The following is a 24,870-nucleotide window of genomic DNA, read 5'->3' as shown; positions in this document are numbered from 1 at the left end:
CTTTCATTTCCCGTCACTTTCCGGAACAAGTTCGCCTGAATGAATTTGTGTGGCCGATGAATCATAGTTGGACTTACTGGCATTTCAAATACAGATACTCCGGAAACTAATCAAAAAAGTGAAAGACATGTTATAGGTTAGATTGAATAACCAGGTACATTACAGTTGTATATCAATAACTAACGCAATAATACACCTGGTACATGATACATTGGCATTAAAATCATTCAAAGAACGTGTTTTGTATAAAAGGATGGGAATGAGAACCATAATTTTCTTAAATCACGTACAGTTTTAAGGAACCGTAAATTTAAAGTGTTTACCATTACCACATTAATGCTTTTATTTTCTATCTAAAATGTTTCAATTTTTAAAGTAGGATACGACAGAATATCATATTTTGTTAAAAAGACATCAAGCTGTGTTTATAAATTGATAAAAACATTCATGAAAATATAGTTTCTTGCATTCTACGACTATTATGGTGAAATTACTTTCTATACATTTTACTACTTGAATGTATTTTTGAAAAACCCTCATTGTGATTGTTTTTAGTTGATGTTTATATGTATTCAAATATTAACTTGATTTTTAATTTGAGCAAGAAAATGACGTCAGTACTGAATATACGGTACCTAACGTTTTTTAATCATTTTCATAATTTACCGTTATTAACAGCTTGCATCGTTTAAATTGTTTGCTTACGTACATATGGTGAACAAACTTAGGCGTTAAAGTGCACCAGAATGTAATTTACTTCTGATTATCAGTATGTACTTATTAAAAATTCAAGACCGACAAACATTTCGAAGAAATATTTAGTTCCAAAACAATAGTGTGCACGACAGAGATAATCTATTTAGACTTCCGCAATTTTAGTAGTACACAAGCTTCGTTTAGTTGAAAAAAATATATTGAAAAGAAATCTATTACCAAATCACAATGGTACACCGTTTTTAATTTATTTCCTGTTCTTGTGGAAATATACGTGACTATGACGTGAGTTCTCCGTTAACAAAATCAACCGAATATTATATTGCTTGTACGATATTTGATATTCTCCCTTGTTAGTATTTCAACTTTTACCTCTGCTTTATTGTAAACTGATAGTCTATCTGTATCTCTTGATATCTTACTCTGTAATGAATTACTGTTAACCGAAACCTTGCGAAATTAGTTTCCGATACGTTTCTAGGTATAATTAATACGATCCCACGTGTGAAGAATACGCACACGTCAGTGACAGTGGGTCTCCAAACATATCACTTGCTTATTTTAATCAACGGGCTTGTATTTAATGGCTGTTGATGCTAATTAATTTCACTTGCCGTTCGACGACATTGGGGTATACATCACCTAAATTAGAAGTGAAGTATCGCAGAGAACGGGACTTCGTTGGTTCCAGACGCTTTTTCAATATGGAAGAGCTTGCTGGTCATTGATCACTTGGGATAATTGCTACAAAGTGCACTTCTGAAACGTTACGTAATATTAGAAATTTGTCTTTACGTAATATGTAATTTAATTGAGATAGTGGATAAGATATTAACTTGAACGAGAAGTAATGGACTAATTTGATTTGGAGGCACACTTTATAATTAAGGAAGGAAAATTCAAATTACGCGCTTTTAAGACTTCACCTTGAAAATTTGACGAAATATCACGAAGACAGTATTTGTAAGATTTCAATTTAATAGACCAAGCCTTTGAATTAACACCTTCTCGCGCTGAAAGAATCGAGTTAAACAGTACTCAAAATGAATATTCAAGTGTTTGGATACACGTTTTGTTTAGTTATAGTGATAAACTGTGTATTACATGAAGCAAGATCTTTTTACACAGTCAATCCATATGATTATACTTTATCGAAACGAAGTATTGTAGAACGACGCGGATTTCTCAAAAGCTTCTGTGCCAAGAGGTGCCAAATTGGCAAAGGGGGAATTGTATGCCGATGTAATGGATTTCATTTCGCAGGAAAACGGACTGGAAACATGCCCACATACCCAGAACACCAACGACAAGTGGTAGGAAATGACCCAGAGCAAATCGTTTATAAACTTTTGGAGGAGAATGACAAAATTTCAGTAAATCCAGACAAATATACCTTACAGGATGGTACGATCCCTCAACAAGAAATCATAAGAGAAATAGAAGAAATATTTCCAGAAGTAATGAATGGCGATTTAGAAAATAGGTAATTATAACACAGCATTTTTATACAAAGACAAACAATGGTAATATAATGTTTTAAATTTACTAGATTATTCTTCCGATCTAAGCATTTGAACAAAATATTTTACAAAACTGGCATATTTTCTGTCAAATTATCATAAAGAATGTAAAGTGTATGATGGCTTATTCCATAAAAATTTTATAAGTAGTAGCTGTGTGTAAAATTAAGATAATGTTTATGACAAATATTGTAGCTTTTTGTCAAATTCAGTTTTGTTACTTTATTCAATCTTTAAAACATATTGTAAGACTTTCTGCTTACTTATAAAGTACAATGATAGAAACATTTAATAAATATACTTCCTTTCTATCGATAAAGACATACTAAAAGATATTTGTAAAAGGAATATTATATTACACAAAGATGTAACAATTTTCACAGAGATGTAATTGTTTTCCACAGATAAAGTATCAAACACGCTTTATCTCATTTTCGCTCTGCATTCATTACGTACGCAAACAGTTCATAATCATTAATCAGATGGTTTTCTAGCTTCATAAAGTCAAACAGTCAATATTGTCTTTTTATGAGCTAAGTTAGTATTTTAGGTCTACGTCAAACAAATGGAAATATCAGTAAAATATGTTAAATGTATGATAATGTGTACACGTTGAAACTACTATTGCTTTATGTTGTTGGCTTAAAGAATACTTAAGTATTATTGCGAAATGAAAATGTCATTTATTTTAACATTGTTTAAAACAGAACATTGTATGACAAAAATAGATTTTTATTCTTGAACTGAAAGTGGAAAGTACGCACATTTTACCTTTTCTTTAAACACTTACTTAATCATTATATATTGTATAATTTTTCGTTAACGTAAACATATTTATTTTATTCATTTGCATGTTTGGAGCATTTACCCGCTTCATTAATGATTAAGGTTGAAATTTAGGGAAGGACTTTCATTTGTTAGTAACTGGTAATAAAATGCCAAACAAAAAGTGATTCACCGAGTTTAATGTAGTATTTATTCAAAACATAAAATCGCTCATGTAGTCTTACAGTATATAGAAACACTAACTATTGCACGGAAGTTACGAAGTCAAAATATGATAAAAGATAGGAGGGAATTAAGTAGTACTTAGTATCATATCCCCCCAAAAATGTAAACTTAGATTATATGACACAACCTCGTGTATGTTTCATTAGCGTATTTTTTGGTCATATGAGTCAAACGTATCTTGAATGAATAAAACATGACATGAATAATTTTTCTCCAACCAGAACCAAATCTCAGTCTTAAACTGGAAGGCGAAACAATTCGGCGTGCCTTTGTGTTGTCGCGTAAAAGTTGTTAAATAAAATTCTAAAAAGCACTACACTATTCGTTTGTGCTCCTTTGCTACAATGACATCGTCCCGATGTTAATAAAATGTCATAAACTATAAGATTGTTGATTATCTGTCTTTGGAGACAGAAACCAAATTTTTATCGTAGTTTATCGTCGGTGGTGGCTTTTAGTACCAAATCTAAACCCCAAAGCCGGGAGAGCATACATATTTAAAATAGTTCCGCTCATTTATTCTTTAAAAACATTTTAATAATTCTCTTTCAAAAATGTAAATATAATTCAGTTTGAAATTTATGTACAAAGGCGTTTATTATTTGATGTTTAAAATTACTTCACATTTAACACGATTATATCATGCACCCGCTTGTTCCATTAGGTTAATACAGGTAGTTCTGTTCTGTTTATTTTGAAACTATTGAACTATACTGAAACACTTAATATCATTTTATCCTCTCTAATTTATTTTCGGTATTACATAACTGATGTTTATATTGCACAGCTGCTAAGTATAGTTAACCTATTTATATTATATGAATTTTGTATATTATTTCTTGATTACCCTTGTAACATATAGACCTAATTTGCCATGTGCCGTACCTTTCAGCTCTGTACTATATAAATATATTATTCATGTAATGCCAAAAGAATAAACGATATCTTATCTTATCTTATCTATACCGTTATTAATATTCAGTAACATATCCATCTTTTAACATAAAAATGCATTTAACTAACTGATGTTTGTCATTTTCATTTGGAAAAACCTAGACCGATTGATTTATTGGTTTGAATGCCTTATTAAGATATTAAAATTGTGGCTAATGAATGGTTAAGATAACTTTTCACGAAAAGTCTTATTTAACTGTTGTTTTCGTCAGTTTTTCAGATCTATATTTAGTTCATATTACTAGTCAATTTAGCCTCACGCATTAGTGCTTTAGAGAAGCCTTGTCTATTTTCTGACTGTAACGACTGATTGACGTTGAATTTTAAGGTGAGGTCACTTAAAAGTTATGAAGCAGATTCGCGAAGCTGAGGAGATTATGAAATGTTATTTTGTTTACAATCATTCATGTTTTTAAATGTAAAACATCTAAATCTTGACCAGGCCGAAAGTTTATATGGCTGTTAGCGATATTTCCTTGTACTGTGTTTCGTTATACGTTTTGATGTTCAGTTCAGCTGATTGTGAAACGGTTAATTATATCAATGGTTACAGTTTCACTACATCGCATACAACACGAACAAAACTGTAGCAATAATCTACGTATTTTTAACACTCACGTAATTTTAAAATTAAAACATTTTATTTCATTAAAAAATCTGCTAAAATCTGTCTTTGACACTCAGATTTTTTTTTTAAAATTGTGTCTATTCTGTAATTAGTTTAAACATTTCTTTCCAATGTATGCTCTTTTTAAAAATGAATACAAATTTTAGATGTAACGATTTGAAAGGAATCTGTTTATTGTATCAATTTTGTTTTCACAAAATCTTTTAAGCACACATTAACTTTTGTACTCTTCTGTTAAATTGTTACAATACACTAATTGTTATGGAAAAAATATATGTTTTCAGCTTTATTTACAGATTACTATACCGTCCATTCTATACTTCAGTACCTTTCGGTACAAGAATTCATATTTTTCCAGCCTTTCTTTACTTCAGTACTTAGATATAAATTGTTTCTCTAAAATGTACAATATAACCAAGAACGATGAATAAAAAATATAGTCAAGTCAAGTCAAGTCAAATAGTTTATTTACGTCTCTTCATACGTATAGCATGGTAAAACATTATAATATTACAATATTTAAAAAAAAAAACACGTATGCCTTTCTATACAGAAATATAAGAGACAATTTGATCTATACACATTTACATATTCTAAAACCTAATATCTATTAAGATGACTAAGTCACCAACATAAAACTATTAAAATCTAAATATAAATAAATAACCGTAATAACCAATAGTGCATGTCAGATAAAAACTATAAAAGGCAAATGCCAGCATAGGACAAAAGGGACAAAATATACACAGTTTCACATTCAAAAACATATGAAAGGTCATTGCGTTTTCCTATAACAAATATAAATGACCGAAAACAAAACAAAACCCTGAAAATGCCAGATTTTACAAGAATGTCACAACAGTCACAGATTTACTTTATAAATGATGTAGTGATCAAAGAGTGGTGTGTACTGTAATTTACAATGGCAATTAGTGTACAAATTATACGAACCCGCATTCAACAAACTCGCCCTTTCATTCTGGAAACATAACACATCTCCTCATCGTTTAAACTATCAGATATTACACCACTAACATTAGCGTGTGTACAGTTATTTCCTGTGTTCCTTTCACTGTATCCGGTTTCTAGAAAATGGCCTGACCAAGTTTCAGGCTCATCTGAATACATATTCAGTCGGTTAAGTGTTACTGCAAATGTAATTAATGCAATTTGCAGGAGCACATTATTGTTTCTGTTGTTTAAATATGTGAAACAATAGTTGCTGTATGTGTTTACGTTCACATATATCAATTAAAATAAGGCTTTGTTACATTTCTGTCTAAAAGCATTTTTGATCAAAATACATATAGATTCATTGTAAATCATACAATGATTCATTGTGTTACTAATATTTATGTTAGTTTCCAATATTTTCTTTACATAGTCAAACCTTGTTAAGCTATCAGCCAAGGGAGCGAAACAGTGCGGCTGCATAAGATGGGTGGCTGCCTAAGACAAGATGAAATAAGAGCAAAAAAAAAATTGTAATTTGGCTGACAAGCTGCTTAAGGCAGGTGACTTTTCAATACATGTAGCCACTAAGGCAGGTTTTACTGTATGTAAGAAATGTACTGGAGATATTTGGATCAAGCAAAATAAATAAGGCAATAGATATGCAAAAAAAATGAAAATCGGTTCCAAGGATTTTTATTAACATATGTCGGAATATATATATATATATATATTATTTATTAAAGTCTCATCCACTTACATTTATACAGTAGGTACATCTAAAAGCATATATACATAAAGTAAGATAAAAATGTAAATGGTCATTCTATTTAAGAATTAAAAGAGACTGTTGATAACAACAATATTACAGTATCACATATTAATAACATTTATTAAAAGTTAGGCTACCACTGCTAATCTATTCCTAAAAAACTGCTATAAAAAAGAACACTTTTAAGATGTTCACTTCGAAAACTGGCTCTAATACGCATTATTAAAACAAGAGCTGCGCGCTCGACTATTCTCAGTGCTTAATAGTATAAGCAATGATTAAAACTTTAACATTACAATAAGCATATTCGGAATTTAGATTTGCTGGTCTCGCTCGCATTACTATTTTTGGTACATATTACTCGCAATAAATAACATGCAAATTAATTTAAATCAAAGATTTCTCAAACAAGATAATATAAACCATTTTGAACAAATATGTTTACCTGAAATATGTAAAACAGTCGATTTTAGCCGAAAAGAAAGCTATTTTGATTGTTTATTGTAGAACTCTTTTACTTTCGATTAAAATCTATTGTTACACTTTTCAAATTTGTTCGTAATTTCTTAGATTGAGGAAAATACAACCATAAAATATAGCAATGTAAATAATTTTGTAAATGTCAATGTGTAAATTATCAGACGGAGAGAATATTCTATCAGCACTTCATTCGAAAAATGTCGTACATTTCGATTTTGTGTAAACATTTGTTAATAACGAAACTCGAATTTTATTTGATAGGAAAAGACGAACAATTTGTCTTATCATTACCTATACCTAATTATTCAAGATTTATGACCAAAGTTCAACTCATATTATTCAATAAACGATGCAAGTATTGTTCCAGAACCTAATTTTAAGGAATTTAGGGATATTAATATTGACATATGCTATAGTTATATTAAGGACAACAGATAAAAAGTAGCCATCCTATTATATGCTGGTATCGCAAAATCGCGCGACAAATTTTGCCAGAGGATTAAACGGACTTTTAAGACTAAGGGTAACATAAAGTAGAATAAAGCATAATTTTAAAAGAAAAATGTTACATCTTTTTCTGTGATAGACTAAATAAATATGAAAACAAAAAGGCATATTTTATTCAGATATAAGCTAAGTGTGTCTGTTTATAATGAAAAAAAGACTGCACAAGTATTTAGGCTTGGCTTTTTTTTGTGATCACCTGTTTTTGTCACATGAACCAATGAAGATTAAGTCAACCTGCAAAGCCAAACTTAGTTTTGTTATCGGTAAACTTATTACTTGGTGTTGGTCTTCCTACCATACAGAAGGGAATTAGTTGATTTGCAATTACCGTATGATAGTGCCATAAAGTTCGCTGATTCAAGTGCATCCTTCATAGCGCAACGGTCTCCCCTTACCATTTGTTTTATAATTATGTATTAGTCGGCAGTTGTAATGACCAGATAATGTGACCAATATCAAACATCATATTGAGTACTGTAAGCCAACTAGACAATCGTCCTGAGCCAGTATAGTAGATGAATCGCATTATTTTTATGTTTCTAAAATGAAAGTTGAAGAAGTGTTTAAAAGTGATTACGTTGTTTCTACAAAAAATGAAATGTAACTTAGGAAGAAAGTAAAATACCTAGACGCCAGTGTGTTCTGAAAAAAATCATTTGTTGAAATTTAATAACCTTCTGTGTTTTAAAGGGTTATAAGACTCTGACATTGCAATCTGTAAGGACATAAAATTAATTTGATAACAGATATCAAAATTCTGCAACAAGTTTCCCTTCAAGCGGAGACTGCAGTATTAAATGTAGTAAAACTTTTGTGTTTAAGTGTTACCCCTAGCTGAAGCATTGTTTTATATTGATGATGACTGGGACCTATTATCCAGTTTAGTGACCTATATCTTTTGGCAGTCGTAGGGTCTATGATCATGTTGATTTATCTGTTGATCTACTTTTAAAGATTTCCGCAATGTATGGGTTTGTATACTTTCTAAAAGTAAGTAAAGAGAAGATACAAAGCCTCGAACATTTTAATGAATAAACTGTGATAAAACATTATAATCTACCTTAAATGAAAATGGCAGTAGCTAACAGAATAAAAATTGAAACTCATGTTTTTTTACAAATAGAATAAGGGACAGATGTATGAATGGTCATTTCTTGTTTTGATGACGTATATTTGTAGTTTCGTGATTATGCTAACCCGACCATATTGATTTTGCCATACAGTAAATTTTCTTTGATTTCCTGATTATAACACATCATTTTTCGGCTTGACAATTTTGTAACATATTATCGCGTTATCCGATGAAGTCAAATACAAAAATACTTCATTTTTGATAGAATGTATTCTTTCTTTGGGTATTAAATTAGTAATGGAGTAAAGAAAGAATGGATGTAACAGTTCAATAAAACATTTACGCGGTATCAACATCATTCAGCCAAATTCACTTAGGCAAATGCAGCGTCAGTATTCTCTGTTGAGTGGTGTCTTTAGAATTGGAATTAAGTTTTTACAAATTGGCGACAGGATAATTCTAAAATTCTCTTGAAACTTTTTGCCATTATCTTATCGGGAAGAATGCTTTATAAAAATATGAAGCTGTTTCACGTTACAATAGCTTAATTTCCTGTACCTTAAATAATCATTACACTATCTCTAAAAATGAAGATAAATTCATTTGTGTGCCACACCATTATAACCCGTCTCACTTATCTAATTATGATGATATTTTACACATCTCCGCTTGCTTCCAAGGTATTAGTATAGAGACACCAGACATCATGTACGTTTCAGAATCTAAACCCTAGATCAGAAAAAGCATTGACGGATGATCAAACATGTGTTTGCATAACTTTTAAAGCTTTATTTATTTTTTAAACTACACCATAAGATGTTTAAATATAAACAGTATCTTCAAATGGCACAATCCTCTATTAATTCTATTTTTTGCAAGAGCGTGTATACACTTTTGTGTATGTGTTTTTATTCTAGGCAAAGACTATTCCAATGAGACATTATTGTGTAGCGATATACATGCTGATGATTTCTATATGCATGTATATTGTCCCATTTTTTATCAAATTCATCTGTTCAAAGGAGACTGAGATAGGATAAAATAATATTAAGTGTGTTTTTGTCGTCATAAAAAACTACAAAACAAAAATATGTTTCTACAGGGAAATACTATCACAAGTTTTCCATAAAATGTATTGATGTTCATTCTACGTGCCGCAATTAATTAACGTCAATGCACAGAAATCCGAGCCAAACGTTTTGTTTTATGGTTCGATACAAATCAGAAACCACGCGCAATGAGTTTTCAATTCCAATAGTCTATTTTTGCGTGGTGACAAAAATGGTAGTGAATACACCATGAATGGTTCATCATTTCGAAAATGTCATTCTGGCATAAAACGGTTTTTTTTCTTTTTGTGTGTGCCTCTTGCTCACGCGCTGATAACAAACTTTCTTACAAATGTGAGTTCCATGGCGAAGCGTTAATAATTCAAACGGAAATGACGTCAACGTGATAAAACAACGCTGAAATTCCCGCGCATTTCATGGAAATTTAGTGATGATGATGGACAATGTATTTATTTTAGCTTTTAACTCGTTTAATGCAATAGTAGCGCTATCGCATGTTCATTTCGTATTATAACATCTGCAGATTCACTCTGGATACGTCGTTCCCTCACTCCACTGGGCTTATGCAAATGATATAACACGAAATATCATGCGTTATCCCTACACATAAACGTTATATAAAAACGTTAACGGATGATTGAATTGAAGCGCAGCAACTGAAGCTTAGGAGTCTAAAGGATATTAGTGTAGAGTAAAACAATCACGAGGGAATGATATTCGCTACATTCGATTACAGTCCGTATTCGTGCAAAAAAATACCGGTAAGTATTTATCGCTGTAACGAGCCCGGTAGGTCTCACACGTTAACCATAAATATATTCCATTAATTCTGCCCCGCGAACGCTTTCCTACTTTAAATGTAACGAACTTTTAACTTAGCGAAAAATGTTACTTTACATTCAAACATGACCCGATTTGTTTTCCTATTAAACCAAAAAGACATAAAACTTTGTGTTATCATGCAACATGCGCTGGCAAGAAACCCACATAAAACCGGCAAATATTTGGTGGATGTCGTTGGGATGTATATAATAATTCTTGATAACGTGTTAGAATCAAAATTAGATAGCTCAGACAATGATCTGCTCTTTACTAAAATCACTGTTTGGCGTTTTGATGCATATCATTATATATCATTCGGACCGCTTCGCATCTGAACTCCAAGGAATGATTTTATTCACCGGAAAATTACTGTTTGGGATATATAATTCCTGAAGTAAAATGATAATCTACAATCGCATTATTTTAGCTTACGATAAATTTAATAGTTTCACTAATTAGATACCCTAATATGTCTCGTATAAATGTACTTTACGTGAAAATGGTAAAAAATAAATATATATCTTTCCATACATAAAATATCCCAAAAGAACTTTGTTACGTTTAAAAAAGTGAAGACCTTTGTACCATCAAGACATACATTGTTTAACACCATCGGTAAATTTCGTTTGTAAATCGAATATCACATTTACATCTTTCTGTCATATAATTAAAATCGATTTGAATTTTACTGGAAACAATCATAGACCGAAACATTGTGATCATTCAATCTGATTCAGTCATTTGATTAAGCATCAACAGATAAATGAGCATGGCTAAAACAAATTGTGAAATAATGGTGGAACGAAAACAAAAACGAAATTACAAATGAGGATAAAACATGAATTTAAATGATCATATATCAGTATTTTCTATGGAAAACATATACATTTATGTATGCGATCCAAACTACAAACAAACTTCTTAATAAAAAATAAGACAATAACTTTGAACTTTCTAAGTATATTGTAGTGAACTTCCTATTATAAAGATATAGTAAAACCGTAATAAATTTGATTACATATTTTACATACGCTAATTCGGCATTTCTGATCTAATCGAAACGTATTTAACTAAGATGGCCGAAAAATAGCATACGGATTGCCCGAACATTACTGATAGACATTATGGGCTGTCTACTAGAAAAATCTAGTGTAAAGGTTTCAAATTTCTTTAAAATGCCATTTTGTACGCAAAGTTATAAACAAGTAATACTTTTCTATTTCAGACCATCAAGCACAGACATTGGCGAACTTCTAGAAGATTTCCTTCGAAGAGATGAAATATGAAATGCTCTAAAAACAATGGAATTAAGTATGCAGATAATTTCTTTAACGTTTCCCAACGTAACATATGTCATTGTTAAATGAATTATAAAGGAAATAAAATGTGTGTCTGTTAAAAGATATGTAAACATATCCACTTAAAATTGTCATTTTTGTACATTTACTAGTGCAAAAAGAGATTAACCATTAACCAAGTAGCAATGATTCTGTTAAAATGGATATTTTCGAAAGTTGGAGTTGTCGCTAATAGTTAATATGATTTATATTTGGAAATTCGTGTATAGCTATTCAATAATTATTCATCAGCAGGGTGATAATTATTCATCAGCAGGGTGAATACAAACAAGCTGTGTCGTTTCCAATGCAGTTTGATGGTTTTTGACATATAAGTTAAAGGCAGTTTTTAAGAAAAATGTGCTACAAATGATTGTATATAAACTGGAAGCACTAAGGCAAATCTAAAGTTTTAAAATGGTTTATTTGACAAGTCAATACAACTTTTGTATTTTGCTGCGCCTAAGAATTTTATTAACGTCTTAATTTGTTCGATACATGGATTAAACAGTTTCAGTATTTCTAGAGAAAATGTTGTTCTTTTCCTGCAGCGATCAACCCTGTATGTTAGTAAATATATAGCAGTTACTAACAAAGTGAACGTCTTTCTTTTGTTTGTTTCCTTATTTCTGTTTATGGTGTCATTAATTTAAGTAAGATACCTCAAACTAATCATACGTTTTCAAAAGCAGTGTTTACGTATTTTATAACAACCCGAACAAGTATTTGAACCCATAGCAACACGTAGACAGCTTCAATCAGTAACATAACCGTTCATTCTATCAATTCTATTACTAGTAGCTCCGCGATCCCCACTAAAATGTCGACACAAAAAACACTGAAAAGTACGTTGCACTGACGATGGTCTATATTAAGTAAAAGCGCAGGGGAACTTTTTACGGCCTGACCGCTACCACAAATAGTGAAGTTTTTGAGAGCAAAAGTCTAACCGAACCGACACGGCAGCAGCATCTATCTCCAACAAATGCAACAACTATACTTATTACGTTACAACCACAATCATTACGAAAACTGCCAAAAGAAACGCCATTGTTTTAGCACACGGCCATTGGATTCTTAAAGTCGGTCCGTGTCGACATGAACACAGCGCCTCTACCATTGCATTGACAAATAACAAGCTTAACACAAACCTTTTTGGAGCATTATCACTTTATTGATATCTCAATATCTTAAATGAATAATTATGCCAAATAGAAATATTCACAAATGTCAATGCAGATATCCATACCATATTTTAAAATTTTACTCAGATAATAAAAAGCAGCAGAAATAAGTCATTTAAGGTAATGGACCCGTAATGACAACCGGCATTCCTCCCTTCTTTCAATCATGCATTCTCCGAAAGCAATTTCGCAAATTTATCATTGTTATGAATAAAGCCATTTTCTGTCATGGCCGAGGGATGCCGAAACATATACAAAAATACGTATTCACACGGAAAAGAGCCGAGTGACATTACGTGTCCACCACCTTAAACTATCAAATACTGGATATAAACTTGACAATATTTGACAAGTAAAAGTTCGCAATAAAATATGACGAATAGTAAAAAAGCTGACTTATACAAATAGAGGTATTTGATAGTTAGTTTGAAGACTGTACATATAACAATACTAAACAAAAGGGTTCCAGAATATAATTATGTACAATATGTTTGATTTTATTATATTGCAATGTTTAGCTTATATCCGAACTGGCCATAGGTTAAGTAAGCTCCACTGAGGCTACGGCCACACCTTCTCGTATGACATACTACCCGTTAAGAAGATCTTTCCCGTTTGACAATTTTCCCACGTTTCACTTTGAAAAACTTCAAACAAAAAACCGATAGTTTGATATCGCCGCAGTATATACGTCACAGTCGCCAGCTGTCGTTTACTCTTACAATGACAAGCGTGTAGGCCAATAGAAAATTAATTGTTTGTTTTATCTATTGGTTTCTAATTTAAGGTAACTGTTCAAATGCAGTATGAAAGTTCAGCATTTCTATTATTTCTGTCTACACGAATAGGGGTGTAGCCAGCGGTACGCACTTACGCACGTGCGTAACATCAATTTGAAAAGTGAAAAAAATAAATATGGCCAAAATTGGCACCAAAGTCGAAAACTAAAAGGAGTTAGATCTTAATAAACGGAACCATGGGAACAGTCGATTTCTAAATCTTGATTAGATATGCTCAATGCCGTAAATTGATCTGATCATGCTTGTAGATCTAGATCTTGCCATTGCATGACGTATTATATATTTGAAACCAAGAAAGGGAAGCTGTCTTTACAAAAATTAATAGAGTATGTGACGAAAATGTAACGTCAACATATGCACATCATGGACGGCACGTTCAACTTTCCCGCCAAAACACATATAAAATAGCTCTTGTTTTACGAGACATTCAGAAAGTGTGCCGTTCTTAATAATAAAAAGCAGAATGGCGTTATTGTAGATAATGTATAAGTCACTGTTTCAACAAAATACAATTTTGAAAGAATTATTTTCCGTCAAGGGCATTTAAAAAGTACATGTATGTCATGACGCCGGAAAGACTGGCGATTCCTCGAACAATAGTCCCGATTCATTCTTAAATTTCAAGCAGTATCATAACACTAAGGATAAGGATGTCGTGCGGTGCACGTCTTGGTGAAACAGGTTTTAAAAACACATTAAATATGGGTATAACGCGAAAATTACCACTTTGTGATATATGCTGGACATACGATTTTTAATACTGACGATTGTTATGAATAATAAGACAGAAACTGTTCAGAAAAAGCATATGAAATATTAATTTTCCACGTTAAAAAAGTCTTACTTGTGTTTTGATTAAAGTATAAATCGAATATTTGACAAATGTCGCACACTGATTTTGTCAAAAGTATTTCGAATGCGGAAAATGGGATATCTCTGCAATCATTTACCCACCATTAGCTTTAAATAAGCTCAACATTATGACATGTTTAGCAATCTAAAAAAGCTGTTTGAGATGCAAAATGGCTTTGGCGATGGGAAGATTCGACTGAAAAATAGGTACAATTCCCAGTGCACAACAGTTACATCCAATTTGTTCGTAACGTCTTTGCAGAGAAAACATGTGACGTGTAAAAATTGCAGTTAAGGATTCTTTAACGTTGAATCACAAATTTGTGAACACAGTCCTCATAAAACATGTTTCGCTATATATGTGACACTTCCATGAATCAGACACTGATACCTTTCTGTCAATGTCGTAACAAATGACATATTACCGATAACAAATATATGTTTAAAAGCTTAATATGTTTTCCTCGTTTATTATAGAATGCGCCACCCCCCATTTTTCAACGGTCTGTTATAAAATTTTCACAGATTAAAATTGGAGATATTTCCGAGACTGTTTTTTCTCCATTTCGCTGCCATTACCACTAACTTTGTCCTTTCAACACAGCGCAAATTACATTAATTCGAATTTAGTTTTTGTTTCTGTTGCTGGATAAAATGAAATAAAATCACAAAAATAATAAAAGTAGATGTTATTTCGGGTCTATGACAAAACATCGACAGACAAAACATCGACACGACAAAAAATAGACAAGACAAAACGCCGACCCGACAATTGATCGATGCGACAAAAGATCGACATGTCGCATAGTGTCGTGTCGGCGTTTTGTCGCATTTATGGTCGAAAATAATTCTGATCATACGATTATCATACGATCATAATTTTGATCATACAATTATCATTCATAAGCATTTACGTGCTCTAAGTGCGAGTTAAAGTCCGGATAGGACGAGTGGACCTCGTTGTATACTCGACCGACCGAGCGAGTGGTTTTTACGTCGTAACTTTACCAAAATTCAGAAATTACATCGAAATACGTCAACAAACTTTGAGATGGTTCTGTAGATTACCTGGATTTACTGGAATTTACCCGCGAATCGTAAAGATATCAAAACGTCATGACGGTAATTTTCCATTTACCTGTTGTAATATGTAATCTACAGCGTACACAAAAAAACGCGCGTAGTGCATTCAGTTTTTGATATTATCGCTTGATTTTTTCAACACCGTTTGAGATAGTTTGAATTCTATAACGATTTTAATTAGATATCGACAGAAATGTAGGCAAACTTCTATAAAAACGGCGAATTTTCATACAATTATTTGTAAAACTTCTAACAGCGCGATCTTGATTACTTATTTCTTTCTAAAAGCAAATAAATGATACATACTATGGGCATAAGATTCAGACTTTTGACCAGAAAGTACAAAAAAAAAACAGAATAAAAAAATCTTAAATAATGAAAAAGCGTCAGCAATTTAAATACATGGAGTAAAACGATTTTTGACAAACAGATTTCTCTTAGTCTGGCAGAATAGGTTACGCTTTTAATAACAAATTAAAGAAACTTTTTTATTGACTTCTACTTCTCAGCAATTTGAAAATTTGAAGAACACGGCATTGTGCTCTCCTATACATGGCATACGCACGTTTACTGTACACGAGTGCGCATGTCCAAGTCAAATAAACGGACTTAGACGACTATTACATTAGTGCATGACACAGTTAAACAAACCAATAGCACGATTCTATTAAATCTTTTATTCCAGAAATTGTATTGAGAAAACAGAAGCCAGGTAAAACTGTTACCGAATAAGGGCACTCTATACATTTTAAAGCAATAGCAAGACTACAAATTCGACAGGCTGATACAGAAATATTTTAATGAACAGAAATAAAAACAAATAAAGCCGAAAACAAACAAAATTTTGATTTGGGCCTAGCCGAGTGTTTGCATCATGCCTATCGATAAACTCCGTCCATACTGAAATGTACACGCGCAACTCCCGATGACATGTCCGGAGTTGACATGTCGGGTAAGCTTCAAAGACATGTACCGAGGTCACGGAGGGCAAAAACAGGTGTTTGAGTGATTCACAAGTAAACGACTGCAAACTGGCAAACGGGAAACGTCTTCTTAATGGGTAGTAAGTGCTGGTTTTCCTTGAAGTGGACTCGAGAGTTTTTCAAATAAGCTTCTTGTTTTCATTACAATCGAGCTGAAATAGATTAGTATAAACTAAACTATGTTAAGTAAGCAAGGCGATAAGGTAAACCTAAATATTTTTCCTGTATTTGGACTCAATGTTGTTATATTATCAGAGCCTTTGCAATCATGCTGTCCGTTCATTTTTTCTGTGCAGTCGAGAGATCCGTTTAAGCGGGTGCTATAGGGCTCCCTAATGAACAGTGTCAGGCAAACCGAGTCTGCTAGCATTGTGCTTGATTGCGTTCTATGCTTTGAAGTGTCTTCTCGTAAGGTTTTACAATATTCTTCTAAACAAAATATTACAATTGTGTTTCTCTGTTAAGAAGTAGTGTTTTTGTCCGATATTCAACATAAATCTTACTGTTCGCCAGATTAATTGCGGATTTTGCGGATTAATTAAATGTATTAGCTGGAAGTCTGTATGGAATTTTCAGCTGACACTTTCTTGTGTATAGTCTAAACTTAAGAGCGCCGGCTCCTAGAGAAACACTGGTCTATTCACTGATCATTCTGACTAGATATATATGCAGTTACTGTAATCTAAGAAATCTTATGATGTATTTGTAAGATCATAACATAAGCTTTACCTAAAACCTTCTGTTGGAGAGGCGTTTAATTTAAAGAAATTTCAAGGACTGGCCATTACGTTTGAGTTATTTCCTTAAAGGAACTTTCCGTCGTAGGATTCAGTGTCATAGCTGTTTTCCTATTGTATTTGGTAACATTCTAAACGATTTTATTTATGTACGCGTTATAACACAACTATTACGAGATATACCTCATGTCTCGTGCTCAACTCTTTAACACATGAATGTTACACTTTATTGAAGGCTCCATGATTTAAGCCCAAATGATCAAGCTACTTTGATATTGTCCTGTTTTGTCGGGTCTTTGATATGTCTCTTTAGTTGCTCTGCATTCTGCCATACATGTGATTAAGATGTTTTTGGCACTACACATCTTGCCAGACTTTCTCTACTTCATACTTTGATCTAAATTGTTTCTCTAAAAATAGATATAATCAAACGTAATCAAAATGCACACAGCTTCTCATTCAAGAAATTATGTTAGATAGGGTCATTGTGGTTTTGTATGATACCCATTTAAATGACACAAAAAATAAGCCAAGCGGCGATAACGAAATCACATGCAGGCAAAAGTGCTACTTGGGTTGTGTCAAATGAACTTGATGAATGCATCTTTCAACAGCAATATCTAAACGAGCAAATTCAGTGAATTTATATCCTCTGCCAAATTAGATATTTATGTAAATAAGGGGACTATATTTTGAAAAATTTTCAATTTCCAGATACACACAAGTTATATATAACAGAACTGTATCATGATTTGTTGGCTCCTTTTTCTTCAATATCAAGGGAGAAAACTATTAAGTTTCATGAATATCCATCAATGGGTTACCTTGTTTTGTGGGAATTTATGAAATTTTAAAACAATTAAAGGGCATAACTCTGCATTAAGGTATTAGGTCACTAATAGTAATGTTTACAAAATGGCCTTTGCTTGGTATATTCTGAAAGGTTACCGTGTTTTGCACTATTTTACAATTTTTAAACAACTTTTACCGTGCCGTTTTTTGTAAATTTTGTATAACTTATGGTATCTCCTCAAGCTGAAGTAGAGACAAATTTCCAAGTGATAGCCACTGTCCAAAACGTTTGCAGAGAACTAATTTCACCATTAATTTTAATAAAAGAAACAGCAAACTATTGGTTAACAATTATAAAACATAAAATAAAAGTGTCAGTAGCATTTTCTATGGTGCCTCAAGTAAACGGATTTAATGAGACAGAATTCATACTTCAACATTAAAAAAATAAGGTCGCATGCTGTGTTTTTGTTTTGAATTTTGCTTACTCCATTTAAAAATAACCTTAGGACAGACGTAAAACCTACCTAAATTTCTTCCACAATATATAATCTAAAAGTGAAAGCAAAATTGAGAACTTTCACCGCGTGTAACTCAATATTTTTAAAGATGTGTAACTCTACCCCTTCTGTTTAACTAGTAAATTCACTTTAAACACAAGAAATCGCTTATAAGATTCATCTTTTTCCATTTTTGTACAAAAAAATCAATAATAAGTCTTGAAAGAAGTAAAAACTTACTAGAAAAAAGGAAAATAAGGAAAAAAAAATTTGGTCCCAGTAGGGCTTGAACCTACGCACCCCTAAGAATTGCAGTAAAAGTAGGTTTATGGTAGTATTTGAATACTCTTCAAAAAGGAGGTTCTCTATTAGTGATCTAATACCTTAACAGAAGAGATCTTGATAAAATATTTGCATGCACCATCGCCCTATACTGATCTAAATTTATACATTAAATTTCATGAAGATCCATCAATGGATTGCTTTATTATATGGAAATTTTGGGTTGTAAAACAAATAAAGAGCAAAAGCTCTGGTTACTAGAACGTATTTATTTATTTATTTATTTGGGTTTTACGGCGCTCCAACACAGTATAGGTTATATGGCGCCAAACAGGACTACAAATTTTGGTTTCACATCTCATTTACATCGAAATAAAAACATGAGGTATGGAATCAAAATTTGCAAAGGTTACTAGAACGATCCTGAGCCATCCTGAGGAACGTTTGCGTGCACCACCGCCCTATAATGATATATATCTGTATACATATTTACGAAGACAGTAAAAAATCTATTTTTTGCTAAATCAAGAGGACAAACTTTACTTTTACTTGGTCAAGTTCGAAAATAATAAAAGGTCATGGTTAATGATTATTTGCGGTTTGGTGATTTTAGCTTAAAAACTTCATGAATTATAAGCATTTTCATTTTTCGCCAAAACTGCTTTTACTGGGTCAACTGGAACAATACCAGATATGAGCAAAGGTCATGTACAAATTAACTCTTATGTGACATTTGGTGGTTCTAGCAAAAATATTTTTTTTAATTATAAGCATTTGTATGTTTACCAAATAAACGTAACTCCGCTTTTACTAGGTAAAGGGGATAGTATTAAATGTGAGCAAATGTCATGTGCTAATTAACAAGTGTGTGACGTTTTGTGAATCTAACTAAATACTGATTGAACAATAAGCATTTTCAATTTTGGAAGTACGGACGCACGCACGCACGTATTGATACACGCACACATTGACAGACGAACAGTTTGACGGACAACGCCAAAATATCATCCCTCCGCCTTCGACGTTGGATGATAAAACAATCTTTTTGTTTTCCCAATTTCTAATAACAATTCTGAGCTATTCCAAAAAAAGCACTAGTTTCTAACAAATTGTCAGGTGGTGACTTTTATATACATATGAAATACATTATGAATATTTCAAACACCAATATATATATGTTGGATTAGTTAAACATCGCTAACCCTAACCCAGAAATGTTGATAACCATAAAATCTTTTATAACATTATTGTCAAAATATTTTCGAAATATAATGGTTTCATTTTGTTTGTCACATGATCAAGTGTAGTCTGAATGGCTCTGTGTCTATAAATATGTGTTAGTCTATAAGACACCAGTGTAGTAAATACAAAGTAGGATAGGAAAGTGAACCTTATTCTCTTCAATTCCGCCAAATTAATTATTTCATATTGTTGTATAGTCTAAAAACCCAATAAACAACAAGAGGTTTTTCAAATTTTTAGACTCAGTGGTTTATCATGCCATGTTACTCAGTACCTGTTTAGTTAATCCAATGTCCAGAGAATCATATGTGGGTTGCAAATGGTTACTTACAGCTCTACTTGTTAAGCTATTAATAGGTTATTGATCAGGTATTGCTTTCCTTTCACTGCTATCTCCTTCCATAACTAAAAAGCACAATTTCATTAGGGGGCGGATAGATGATCCATAAAATAAAGTAACAAATCGACTGCTGAAAGAGTAGGTTTCAGAAACGTCACAATAACCACAGATTTGCTATACAAATGATGTAATGATCAAAGAGTGGAGTGCACTGCAATCTACAATGGCAATTAGTGTTACAGGTGTATGTTACAAATTACGAACCCGCATTCAACAAACTCATTTCTATTTGCAGATTGCCTTTTATTCTGGAAACATAATACATCTCTTCATCGTTTAAACTCTGATATTACACCACTAACATTAGCGTGTGTACGGTTATTTCCTGTTTTCCTTTCACTATATCCGGTTTCTAGAATATCTTGCTCTACCAACTTTAATGCTCACCTGAATAAATATTTAATCGGTTAAGTGTTGCTGCATATGTTATTAATGTGTTGTTTTTTAGAAGCAAATTTTTTTCTGATATTTATACATGCCTAACATTTGTTCGCTATTGCCAAGCCTGTATATATATATGTTATATCAATAATATTGATATATAGATTAACTGGATTTTACATGTTTCAATTTAGTCCTTATAACCAAAATAAGGATTTATGACATTTCTATCTAAATTGTGTTCAAAATACAGACAGATACATTGTTAACCATAAATTCACTGTTAATTTTCCATAATATGACCATAGATTATGCTGGTTTTCAATATTAACTCATATATAGTCAAACCTTGTTAAGCTACCAGCCAAGGGAGCAAGGGAATGAGATAGACTGACTGTTGCCTATGACAAGTTCAAATAAGAACAAGAAGGAAATTTAGACATTTAGCTGATTGGCTTAAGGCAAGTGGCCGTTTAAGGTATTAGGCCCATAATAGAGTACCTTATTTTTGAAGAGTATTCAGTTCCTATCATAAACCTACTTTGACTTGAATTTTCAGGGGGGGGGGGGCGTAGGTTCAAGCCCCACGGGGACCAAATTTGTTTTCCTTATTTTCCATTTTTTCTAGTAAGTTTTTACTTCTTTCAAGACTTGTTATTGATTGATTGTACAAAAATGGAGAAAAAATTGATTTGATAAGTGATTTCTTGCTGTTCAAAGTGAATTTACCTCTGAAACAGAAGGGGTAGAGTTAAACATCCCTAAAAATACTGAGTTACATACGGTAAAAGTTCTCAATTTTGCCTTCATTCTTTAGATTACATATTATGGAAGAAATGTAGGTGGGTTTTACTTCTGCCCCAAGGTTATTTTTGAATGAAGTGAGCAAAATTCAAAACAGACCCGCAGGATTCGACCTTAATTTTTCAATGTTGGAGTTAGAATTCTGTCTCCTTAAATCCGTTTACTCGAGGCACACTAGCAAAAATGATATTGACAGTTTTTATTTTAAGTTGTATAATTGTTTACCAACAGTTTGATGTTTCTTTCATAAAAAATAATGGTATAATGAATTCTCAGTATGGTCAATGACATTTCAAGTACTGAAAGCCAAAATTGACATCCATCCTGAATAGACGAATTGCATTATTATATGTTTTCCGAATGTAAAACAAAGTTTGCTTTTAATAGTTTTAACTTTTCGGAAAAAATGGCTGTAGATAATATAATAAAATGAAATGGAACGTCGATGTGCCCCGTTATATTTGAGTGTCCATCAGAATTACGAATGAGTTTTTGCAAATTGCTGAATGATAATTCTTTAGGGACTTTTGTCCGATTATCTTATCAGAAACATGCACTGATTCCCTCAAGCTATTTCATGTAATGATAGCTTAATTTCCTGTACCTTAAATAATAATTACATCTTCTCTAATAATGAAGGATGCCGCATCATTGTTATGATGATATTTACATTGTGCCCGATTACTTCCAGGATGCCACTATAGGAGCCAATAGACAAAACTTGTACGTTTAAGAGTCTTAACCCTTGATCGGAAAAAGCATTGACGGAAGATCAAATATATGTTTGCGTAACATTTAAAGACTTATTTAGTTAATAAACTATACCACAGAACGTTTCAACTTAGCTTTTGAATGTCAAAAGTATCTTCAAACTATTAATTTTTTATCAATTCTATAATAACATAATGTAAAAGCAAGAGCAAGTATGGCACTGTTCAGTGTTTATGTGTTTATTCAGCGCAAAGTGTCTTAATTTCCCAATGTCGGAGACATTATCGTGTTTGGGAAATATATGCTGAGGTTTTCTTTACATATGTATATTGTCCTATGATTTATCAAATTTATCAGTTTAAAGTGAACTGAAATACAGTACGATAATATTCAGTGTGTTTTTGTCGTAATAACAAGACAAGGCAGTCTGAAAGACAGCTAAATCCCCCGCCACTGCTATGGATAGTGAAATGGTAAACTTTTGATTTTAGCCGTGACATTGACCTTGAACTGACATGGCAGACTCATGAATTCTGCACAACGTCTTGATGAGGTGATCATTTGACCCAAGTTTCATGAAAATCCTTCAAGGGGTTTAGGAGATACAGAGCTGAAACCTTTGACCTTCAGTTGCGACCTTGACCTTGAGTTGACATGTCTGACTCATGAGTTCTTGATGAGGTGATCAGTTGACCCAAGTTTGATGAAAATCATTCAAGGGGTTTAGGAGATCTACAGAATGGATACCAAATGGAAGGCTCAAACCTTCGACCCTTAGCTGTGACCTTGACCTTGAGCTGGCATGGTTGACTCATAATTTTTGCACATCGTTCTAATGAGGTAATCATTTGACCCAAGTTATATAAAATTCATTCAAGGGGTTTAGAAGATATAGAGCGGACACGAAATGGAAGGATCAAACCTTTGACCTTCAGTTGTGACCTTGACCTTGAGCCAACATGGCTGACTCATAAATTCTGCACATCGCCTTGATGAGGTGATCGTTTGACCTAAGTTTGATGAAAATCCTTCAAGGGGTTTAAGAGATATAGAGCGGACACAAAATGGAAGGCTCAAACCTTTGACCCTAAGTTGTGACCTTGACCTTGAGCCAGCATGACTGACTCATGGGTTCTGCACATCGTCTTGATGAGGTGATCGTTTGACCCAAGTTTTATAAAATTCCTTCAAGAGGTTTAAGAGATATAGAGCGGACACAAAATGGAAGGCTCAGACCTTTGACCTAGAGTTGTGACCTTGACCTTGAGCCGGCATGGCTGACTCATAAGTTCTGTACATTGTCTTGATGAGGTGATCATTTGACTTAAGTTTTATAAAATTCCTTCAATGGGTTTAGGAGATATAGAGCGGACACAAAATGGCAGGCTCAAACCTTTGACCTTGAGTTGTGACCTTGACTTTGAACCGACAAGGCTGACTCATGAGTTCTGCACATCGTCTTGATGAGGTGATCATTTGACCCAAGTTTCATGAAAATCCTTCAAGGGGTTTAGGAGATATGGACCGGACACGATTTTGTTACGGACGGAAGGACGGGCGGACGGACGGAAGGACGGACGCAGACCATTCCTATAATCCCTCCGCCACGGCGGGGGATTAATAAAAAAATCAAGCCAGTTTCATAAAATGTATTGATGATCAGCGTGAAGTTGGCAGTACAGCAGTAGCAGCAGTAGGAGCAGTTAACTGCTGCTACTGCCAGCAGTTACAGCAGTTAACTGCTCCTACTGCCAGCAGTAGGAGCAGTTAACTGCTGCTACTGCCAGCAGTTACAACAGTTAACTGTTCATACTGCCAGCAGTTACAGCAGTTTAATGCGTATCGCAGTCAACTTCCAGCAGTGACAGCAATTCATCGTGTGTACTAACACCAGTTAACTGCTACCACTGCCAGCAGTTACAGCAGCTTATTGCGTATCGCAGTCAACTTCCAGCAGTGACAGCAATTCATCGTGTGTACTAACACCAGTTAATTGCTACCACTGCCAGCAGTTACAACAGTTAATAAAGCTGTATTACCAGTTAGGTGATGAGAATGGCATAATACAGATGTATAATAGGCCGTCAAACCTACCCTTCACACATACATTTGTCCGTATCGTATACTGAAGCGTTCTTAATCTATTTCTATCTTCAAACTTGTAAATGAAGTCCCGTGCGCGTTCAGTTGTTCTTATTAAATTTAATGTTATTGGATCGCGCAAGTGCAACGTCCAAGGATATTCATTTTTTTTGTTACAAAATTACTCAATGGTCTTTTC

At 33.0% G+C, this 24,870-nt stretch overlaps 1 protein-coding gene across 1 annotated transcript; it reads left to right on the top strand.

Annotated features, from left to right (window-relative positions):
• Window positions 1-1,244: 1,244 nt before the first annotated feature.
• LOC123561314 (uncharacterized) lies at window positions 1,245-12,435 on the top strand. Its single transcript, XM_045353589.2, has 2 exons — window positions 1,245-2,197; window positions 11,727-12,435. The coding sequence occupies exons 1-2, from the start codon at window positions 1,758-1,760 to the stop codon at window positions 11,785-11,787; spliced, it is 501 nt and encodes a 166-aa protein (XP_045209524.2). The 5' UTR covers window positions 1,245-1,757; the 3' UTR covers window positions 11,788-12,435.
• Window positions 12,436-24,870: the final 12,435 nt, after the last annotated feature.

The sequence above is a fragment of the Mercenaria mercenaria genome, chromosome 10 (assembly GCF_021730395.1).
Source record: "Mercenaria mercenaria strain notata chromosome 10, MADL_Memer_1, whole genome shotgun sequence".
Lineage (NCBI taxonomy): Eukaryota > Metazoa > Mollusca > Bivalvia > Venerida > Veneridae > Mercenaria > Mercenaria mercenaria.
The sequence above is the reverse complement of the archived record's forward strand: the minus strand, read 5'-3'. Positions and strand labels throughout refer to the sequence as shown.